The 9,709-nt window shown below is 32.9% G+C and overlaps 1 protein-coding gene across 1 annotated transcript; it reads left to right on the top strand.

Annotated features, from left to right (window-relative positions):
• The first annotated feature begins 258 nt into the window (after window positions 1–258).
• Window positions 259–857, top strand: LOC145578085 (F-box protein CPR1-like). The gene is made up of 2 exons (XM_081635481.1): window positions 259–301; window positions 355–857. The coding sequence occupies exons 1-2, from the start codon at window positions 259–261 to the stop codon at window positions 855–857; spliced, it is 546 nt and encodes a 181-aa protein (XP_081491607.1).
• Window positions 858–9,709: the final 8,852 nt, after the last annotated feature.

The raw sequence follows: 9,709 nt of genomic DNA, 5'->3' as shown, positions 1-9,709 counted from the left end.
AATTACAATTAGCTTGTTTAAGCTAATTTGCTTGAGAAAAAAGTTTCCAAAATTTTTGGAAATTAACAAATTAAAATAATTAAATTTATAGCTAATTGAGAAAATCAAGCTTATTTAATTAACAAGCTAGTAGCTAACCATTGGAGTACAAAATAGCTACAAAGACAATTACCTAAAAATCATATGTGGCATGGCAAGCTAATTTACAATTAGCTTACCACTGAAGATGCTCTAATAAAGCTCAAGTCTATAGTTGTAATGATAAATCCTGGAGATGTATTGAAGGAATTCCGTACTATCTGTATTACGGTTATTATCATGGTGTTCTTGTTAATGAGGGTTTACACTATGTAGTTACTCAGGAGTCGCATTCTAAGCGTCTGTTTATTGCTAGGTTTGATCTTCGGACTGAGTGTTTCTCGCTTATTGAATGTCCGAATTTTATGAGTTTGTTATTGATTGAGTTAGGTGGGTGTTTATGTCTGATGATTAATTCGTGTCGCTTCAATGGTAATTTGTTGGATGAATTCGATAATAGGGTGCTTGTAAATGCTGAATTGTGGGTAATGAAGGAGTATGGAAACAAAGAGTCTTGGGTTAAGTTGTTTTGTATTTCACAGCCGAGGATTGTTGGGATTCGTAAATGTGCTAGGGCTCTTGTTTACTCTAAAGATGGTAGACGAATTTTGATTGAGATAGACGGTTTGGAGTATGGTTGGTACGATTTGGAGTCCGAAAGTGTTGAAAGAATTACAGCTCATGGACTACCAATTCAAGGTTTCACAGCAATTACTCTTTTGGGAAGCCTTGTTTTGCTTGAAGAGAAGATGGTTATTGAAAGGAAAAACAAGAAGTAAGCAGGCTGTTTAACTATATTGCTTTTATTTCTGTATGTCCAATTTCCAAATGCACTTTTATTTTTGACATAATGAATTTTAATCCTGTTTTTTCAATTGCTTATTCTGGATTGTTGCTTGGATTGTTTGGTTCATGGTTGCTATGCAGGGGGAATTACTATAGACTTAGGGCCTGTTCTCATATGTTTATTTTCAGTTCAGTTCAGCTCTAATCAGTTCAGTTCAGTTCAGCTCTAATCAATTCAGTTCAGCTCTAATCAGTTCAGTTCAGTTCAGCTCTAATCAGTTCAGTTTAGTTCAGTTCATTTTATGTCTAATGATATTGCTAATGATATAAAGCCAAATTTCATTCTTTTAAGCTCTTAATACAACAACGACAATAATAATAATAATAATAATAATAATAATAATAATAATAATAATAATAATAAATTAATAATAATAATTAATAATAACATTGTATTAATTAGAATTATAAAGAGAGTGTTATACAGTTGGGGGGGGGGGGGGGGGTTGGCTCTGTTTAATTTCGTTCCAGCTTTTTTTTTTTAATTGTGATAATTTTTTACTAAGTGTTTTGTGTTCTTTTGTCATAATAATATTTTATTTTTTAATTTTAATTAAATAGTATATGTTTTTTAAAATACTTTGGGGTTTCATGTTTTTAATATATTTTCCATAAATACTTTAATTATATAGTATATTTTTCTTTAATATTTTAATATGTATATTTGTACATACACATACGTATAATAATAAATAATCAAAGATCACTAATCCGTAGTTAAAATTCACTAATTAATAAGTTTAGTTTAGTTCAGTTCAGCTCAGCTCAGTTCAGTTCAGCTCAATTCAGTTCAGTTCAATTCAGTTCAGTTCAGCTGAGTTCAGTCAATGAGAACAGGCCCTTAGAGTGATACCTTAATGCCTGTAGCCCAAATCTTTGCTAGGTGATAGTCATAGTATATTTGAGTGGATTATGTTTTGTTCATTTATAATATTGTTGTAATTTGCAAGCTTTCAATTTCTTATGTAGTATTATGATTTACGTGACTGACTATATTATCATTATCTCCATTAGAATTCACAAGTTTAAAAAGTAGATCACATTATTGTACATCCCCTCATCTCACCATAGTAGTTTAATTTTTTTCTTGAAGCTATATAATCATTTGAAGTTTTAATATGGAGTATGTTCAGAAATCTTTTTATAATTTGAGTTGTGTGTGTTTTTCTGCCATCATTTTTTTTTTTTACAAGGCCATCATTAGAGTTTAATATGGAGTATGTTTAGAATCTTTTTATTGTACATATCCCCTCATCTCACCATAGTAGTTTTATAGGCAGTTTTATACTTTGATTTTTTTGTAATTTTGCTTCTAGAGAAAGTATTGCTATCATTTTGGAATACATTGTTTATGGAAGTAATGAACGTTCTGAATGTCTCCCTTATTTCCTACAGATCTGTTGTTGATAAATTTCTGTCTAAGTGGTTCAAGCTGAGGATATGAACCTATCGAAGACGCTACTGCTGGGACTTTGTTCATGACTTTAATGTAAGTATGAAGTCTTCTTGCAAGCATTGATTTGTATAAACCTTCAATCTAGATGATCAAATGATCTTTCATTTATGCTTCTTTTTATCAATATTGCAATTGGCTAATGCTTATAAGTTCCATGGAACCCTTTCTGTCCTCCTTTCCTTGGGGCAGGGCAGGACGATAATTTGGCTAAAGAATTAAAAAGGCTTTGGTACTTAGTTTTATTTAAATGATTCTTAGTTGCTCAGTATGTTGAATTGATGTATTAATTAAAGTATGAGACCATTCTCGTTTAATAAATTCAAATAAGTTCCAATACGGGTTAAGTAATGCTGTGCACATTCAATTTACAACTTATATTAGTTTGCATAAGGTAAATAGACTGCATACAAAAGATTTATTCGTAAATCGAAAGCATATTTGAAGTGCATGTGATTTTGTGAATGTACATCCACCTTATCAGAAAATTAAAATAGAATTACTTCACTGCAAATTTATATGGAAAATTTGTCAAGAATAAGTCAATCTTTGCTTGGTTAGCTCAAAATAAACCAACCTTTCGATAACTCAGAATAAGTCGACTTTTATAATATATTTTCTCAAAATGAGTGAAAACCTGTTAGTTTAGAAAGTAACCAGTTGTTAAGGTAAAAACGATACGTGTCAATATGTCGTTGGTTTTTTTATAAAAAAGTTAATTAAGATTTATTTTTTGATTAATTATTAAAAATTAAAACTTTTTTTCAATTAACAATTAAATAATATAATAAATAAACAAAAAAATCTCAGCCACCCACTGCTAACCCACCCACTGCCAGAGGCCGGCGACTACCTCTCCCTCGGCGCTGGAGACCCCACCCCCTCCATTTCCCCATTCAACCATTCCCACTTCCCCCAGCTCCATTCCCTGATTAGTCCTTCCTCCCTAATTCGACAACCCTAGTAGTCCCTATTCCTGTCATACCCCTTTCCCTTCTCACCGTTTCGCAACCCTATCCATCTGGTTCAGTCAAATTTCACAGGTTTGTGGGTAGTCAAGTGGGTTTTCGAGGTTGTTACAAGGTAGGGATAAGGGTTTCAACGGTGGTGGATCTAAGGCTCACCATCCACAGTGAGGGTTTTCGACAACGGTTTTGGTAAGGTTTTCGTGTCAAGGCGGGGAAGCGACAATGGGAAAAAGGGAGGGGTGGGGTCGCCCGGCGCCGAGGGAGGAGGGAGGTGACCTGCCACCGACTGCTGGCAAGGGGGGCTGGCAGTGTGTGTCGGGAAGGGGTGGCTTGGGATTTTTTTAAAAAAATTTTAAAAGTCTTTATATAGTAATTATAAGTATAATGTTTAATTATAGTTACACATTTAATTAAAATCAATAAATTATTGTTAATCAAATCAATGACCTGTTTGGTAGGTTGTAGGTCATTTGACCTATTAAAATAAAATACCCCTTAAAAGTTGACTTATTTTGATTTAATCGAAAAGTTGGCTTATTTTGAGTTAACCATGCAAAGGTTGGCTTTTTTTTGACAAATTTTCTAATTTATACACTCTGTAATACCTAACCAAATTTGAGTTGTAATAGGGTGTTATATTTCTTCATGCATCTGAATTTGGTTTCGATTATTTTTTTTCCAGATAGTTGAAGCTAGTGATCATTGCTGTGGGCATTTTGGTCTTAAACATGAGTTTCTGTCTTTGCCAAATTCATCTTGAATGCTGCATAGTTCATTCAGAATCTCACTTTGGACTTTGTTACACTAGCTTACATTATTATTAATCTGCACCTCTAGAAATTCTTTTGTTATTGAAAGCTTTGCAAATATTAAATCCGCCTTTTAATTATTATTACTACTATTTTTTTTAATTTGTATTCCCTTAAGTAGTGTTAGCTTTGTAAGAGTTGGAAATTTTGACACTTCTACTCTCATTCTTGGATTAGTCAGTAGTTAAAATTCTAATTTGATACTGAATCAAGTTCTCTTATCTGGTTATCTATATCTACATGTAATTTGCAGCTTACAAGCCACTATGCACATCTAACTGATGAAGAAAAGAAAAAAGCTCAAGAGAGAGCTCATGCATTGGATCACGGCCTTGGCAACTTGAGCTTTTAACTTTATAAAACTGATACCGAATATAAGACATATCCTGAGAAAAGTGATGGAATATGAATATATGATCTTGATGAAGAAGTTTAGCTTTCTGTGCATTTTGCATTTTGTGCATGTTTGTTGAAAAAAGCTGTTCACCGCGCTGCTTGCTCTTGCTGTTTAGAAGAGGCTCTATGGGTAGTTTGATCATAGGGAAACCCATTGAGTTGTGAAGGCTTCCCTTGTTCTGCAGTGTTTGGTTTTGTGCTGTCTTTTGTTTAAGTAGGATGTTGACCGACTGACTTGTAACAATAAGTTTGATCCAAATTTATTATTTAAATCATTTTGTGTTGAAAAGAATGTATGATCAGGCCCTCTAATCCCAGAAAGTCCAGGCTTTTTTTTTTTCTTAAATCATGGAGGTATGCAATAAGTCTATGATAAATAGCTGGACTAGATCCTATAAAATGAACATTTACGATGTGTTTGGATAGAAGGAAATGGAGGGAAAGGAAGGGAAGGGAAACAGGGAATGAGGTATCTTTCATTTGGATAACAAATAAGTAATGAAGGGAATTGGAGGGGAGAGAAATAGAGGGATTAAATTGAAAGAAATTGATCTCTCCAATACTTGAGAGATTTGGAAGGAAAACTCCTCTTTCTTCCTTCCCCTCCATCCCCCAACCCCTCCCCTCCTCTTCCCTTCTTTTCCTTCCCCTTTCTTTATCTAAGCACACTGTTAGTAATAAAAAATGAATCGATTAAAAATTAACGTTTAGGATATTAAAAATGAAAATGAACATGTACATTCAATTTGAAATGACCATGTTATATGTACTAAGTTTTTATTTTATATTATAAACCCTTTTTGAATTATCTAGAGTCGAACATAGTCTTTTAAAAAAAATTGATATTTTGAAATTTTCAATGTTCATTTTTTAAAATATATGTTCAAATTCAAATAATGTCATGTTTATATTTATTGATTGATGTGTTCATTAAAACCATTCACCAATTCATTTACAAACTTCGTTCATACTTGCAATTTGCAAATTCATAAAGGTTTTGGGTTGGAAATTCAGATTTATTTCTTCTCTTTTTTGCAATAGTGGAGATTTAGCTAAGTTTTTTCTTTTTATATAATCTATAATTGTAGTTATAACTGTTAAATTATCAAGAGAGAGAAAGAGGGGGAGTTACTTAAGACGTGTTCAGCAATAGCTTTTATTTAGTGGTTTGACCCGAACAAGCCACTACTTAATAAATTTTTATTTTTTTTAAAAAAAAAAAGTATGAGTATTTGGCAATGTAATGGCTAAGGTTGTGTTTAGTGGTGGATGTAGTTTTATCAAAAACTAGAAATACTACCTTTTGAACTTAGAGGTAGCTTTTGAAAATTTAATATATAGTTTTAGGAAAAAAAATACAGATTTTTATTTGTAACAGTTAGTCAACCGTTACTTTATCAAACATTCATACATTAAATATATATCTTCACATCCTGTAGCTAGTTAACAACTAATATTACCTTTTCGGCTACACAACTAATAGCTGCATTCACATCTATATTTTGTCGAACAAACCCCTAGCATGTTGAAGAGAAATAATTTACAATGCACGGTGGAAAATGGTTATAACTTTTCATCAATTCATCACAGAACGAATGATATAGAAAAAAACTGCAACAAAGTTGTGAAATATATATTAACTAGTGTGTTGACCCAGGCGTTGCCCTGGGATGTTGATAGTTTATTATTATTATTATTATTATTATTATTATTATTATTATTATTATTATTAAGTGTTTTAATTTTTTAGTATTAATAATTTAGAACATAATGTTAAAATATTAAAAGGAATTGAAAGATTATTATGAGTTTCATTTGATTTTAGTTTGGATGTTTTTTTTTATTCTACATTTATATACATTTATGTGGATTCAATAAAACATAAATTATTGCTAGTTAAGATGGCAAGGCGTGTGGTATATGTTCCATGAGGTTAGGGGTTCAAACCTCTTTCTATGCATTTTTAGTTAACATTGCTTTGAAATATTAAATCGTGACGTGGCACAATGCCATTGATAATTGAGTGATAATGTGGCACGATGTCATTGATTATTGAGTGGTGGCGTGACACACGTGGCGCATAAACGTTTTTAGGAACGCTTTTTAATATATAAAGTATAGATGTATGTCCATTATACCTATTTAACCTATTGAACTTTATTACCTCCCTTTGTAACCCTCCTTGTAACTCCCTTAACCTTATTACATCCCTTTAATTTGTAACTCTTCTCATAATGATGGCTTCTTATTGTTCATTAAAAAGTTACAATTTCAACGTGCATATATATATGTTGTATTGAAAATGGAATGGACAATGAATATTCACACTACATTTTCATCTTTTATTCTTTTTTTTCCTCTATTTTATAACAAGATTTAGCTAAATTTTTTCTTTTTATACACTTCTTGCGTTTCTTATTAGTTGACCTGTTTCATTTTGACACGTATATTAAAGAGTGGTAGAGAAAAGGAAAAGACTCATATACCCTTACCCAACCTTATGCTACCTACCCTTCTCCTTGCCAAATAACTGAACCAATGGCCAAGTCCCACAACCGTACCACCCCTAGCTTTCGTTTAACCTACTGCCACCGCTGTTATCAACTCCGACTACACAGCTTCGGCGCTGTTGATGCTTACTTTCTCTCTTCTTTGAACCTCCTCGTGTTTGGCGTGCTCCTAGGTAAAGCTCCTGGAAATACATCTACTCCTACTCTTTGTCCTATTGGTGGCGCTTCATCTCCGCCACAACCAGATCAAAAGCCACCGAGTCATATGGTGGTGGTGTCGTAAATCAAATTCTTAGACAATCACGGTGCTCATACAAAGTTTAATTTTAGGCAACGTGAAGGTGAAATTAATTAGACCAGCAGACAGCGTTGATTGCTCCTTATATGATGCCGATTGCAATGGTCTTCATGGTGATTGTGTGAGTCATCATTAGTTAGAGAGTGGGAAAGGAGAGAGAAACTGAGATGTTATCCGTGGTGAATTGGTTATGTCATAAGGGCATGAGGCCCATGACAGAGGAGAGAGAGAGGAAGGGTAATGAAGGAGAGAGATTGGGTATATTGTAGGGAGGAAAGTAAAGCAAAGTAAGGGTTAAATTGTAATTTAACATTACAAAGTTTTCCCTAAAAGGAAATATGTAAACTAAAAAAAACTTTCCAAAAAGGAATACGTGTCAACTAAGAAAAACAGAAGTAGTAGTATGTAATTGTAGTAATAACTGGCAAATTATGAAGAGAGAGAAAGAGGGGGAGTTACTTAAGACGTGTTCAGCAGTAGCTTTTATTTAGTGGATTGACCCAGATAAGCCACTACTTAATAATTTTTTTTTTTTAAAAAAAGGTATGAGTATTTGGCAATGTAGTGGCTAAGGTTGTGTTTAGTGGTAGATGTAGTTTTTATCAGAAACTAGAAATACTAGCTTTTGAAGTTAGAGGTAGCTTTTGAAAATTTAATATATAGCTTTAGGAAAAAGATACAGATTTTTATTTGTAACAGTTAGTCAACTGTTACTTTATCGAACATTCATACCTTAACTATATATTTTCACACCCAATAGCTAGTTAACAACTAATATTACCTTCACAGCTTTACAACTAATAGCTACATTCACATCTATATTTTGTCGAACAAACCCCTAGGCGTGTTGAAGAGTAAAAATTTGCAATGCACGATGAAAAATGGCTATAACTTTTCATCATTTCATCACAAAATGAATGATAAAGAAAAAACATCGGCGAAAAAAAAAATACTAACTATACTACTATATATATATATATATATATATATATATATATATATATATATATATATATATATATATATATATATATATATATATATATATGTAGTTATAGAGTATTGATTGAAAATTATTAGGTAAATTCTCTTTGGTAACACTACAGTATTTATTTTTCTCAATGATAAATTGCAAAAAACTTATTACCTTTAGTAAAATTTAATTAGTTATAATTTTTCAATGATAAACTTAATGAAACAATTTAGTTAACTCTTAACCATAGTTAGGTTTTTTTTTTCTTTTTTACATTTAAATTATTTTAAAAATAATTTTTTTTAAAGTCACCCCTTTTCCCCACCAAACTGCCATCACTCTCCCGCCCTAACCCAGCTCCTTCCCTTGTCGGCCTCCTCCGCCCGTGTCAAGACGGCCTTTCTGCCGTGCCGGCCTCCCTGCCGCGCACACTCCACTACCCCGTCCCCTTGAATCACGACCCCCCTTCCCCAAAACCTCGTAGCAAGCACTTCGATGACGAAGCCGGAGAACACTGCCATAGCAACAACTAACTCCTACCTCGATCGTCTATTTTTGTCTTCTTGCTTGACAGCGAATCCTCCGCTCTCTTTGTCCCTTAATTTCCCTTCATCTCCTCCAATTAGGGTTAAAACTTAACGCCAATTTTGCCATTATTAATATTTGAAGGAGAAATTGCATAAATTAAATAACAAATCATTCAAAATTGCAGAAGAAATTAGGCTTTTGGATGGTCAAATTAGGGAGGTTTCAAGCCAAATTTAGGAATTTCGTTTGAGGAGGAGAGATTGATCAAGGATTTGAGGGATTGTTTGGGGAGGGGGTACAGTGGTGGTTCAGGGGGAAAGAGAGGTGTGGTACGGGTAGGGAAGGTCGGCGCACGGTGAGGGAGGGGTTGGGTGTGGGTGCATGCTGGCGCGGTGGGGGCTGGGGAAAGGTAGCTGGCTTTCGACGAGCGAAGTTGGCGATTGAGAAAGGTGAGGAGGAAAAAAGAAGGGAGGATAAAGATGATGATCTTGATGATTGAGGGCATTTTAGGAATTTAAGTGTATTAACTGAGGATATTTTAGAGATTTTAATTTTTCTATTTTAAAAAAAAAATGTTAACCATGGTTAGGAATTAACTAAATTGTTTTATTAAGTTTACCATTGAAAAACTATAACTAATTAAAGTTACCAAGGATAATAATAATTTTTAAAATTTATCGATGAGAAAAATAAAAACTATAGTGTTACCAAAGAGAATTCTCCAAATTATTATAATCATAAATAAGTAAAGGAATAATAAGATGTTGACTTGATATTTGCATTTCTTTGACCGTATTCTCTTAAGCTTAAAAAAAATATTACTGTGGAAAAATTAGAAAATAACACCACA

Source organism: Chenopodium album, chromosome 14, assembly GCF_948465745.1.
Source record: "Chenopodium album chromosome 14, dcCheAlbu1.1, whole genome shotgun sequence".
NCBI lineage: Eukaryota > Viridiplantae > Streptophyta > Magnoliopsida > Caryophyllales > Amaranthaceae > Chenopodium > Chenopodium album.
The sequence above is the reverse complement of the archived record's forward strand: the minus strand, read 5'-3'. Positions and strand labels throughout refer to the sequence as shown.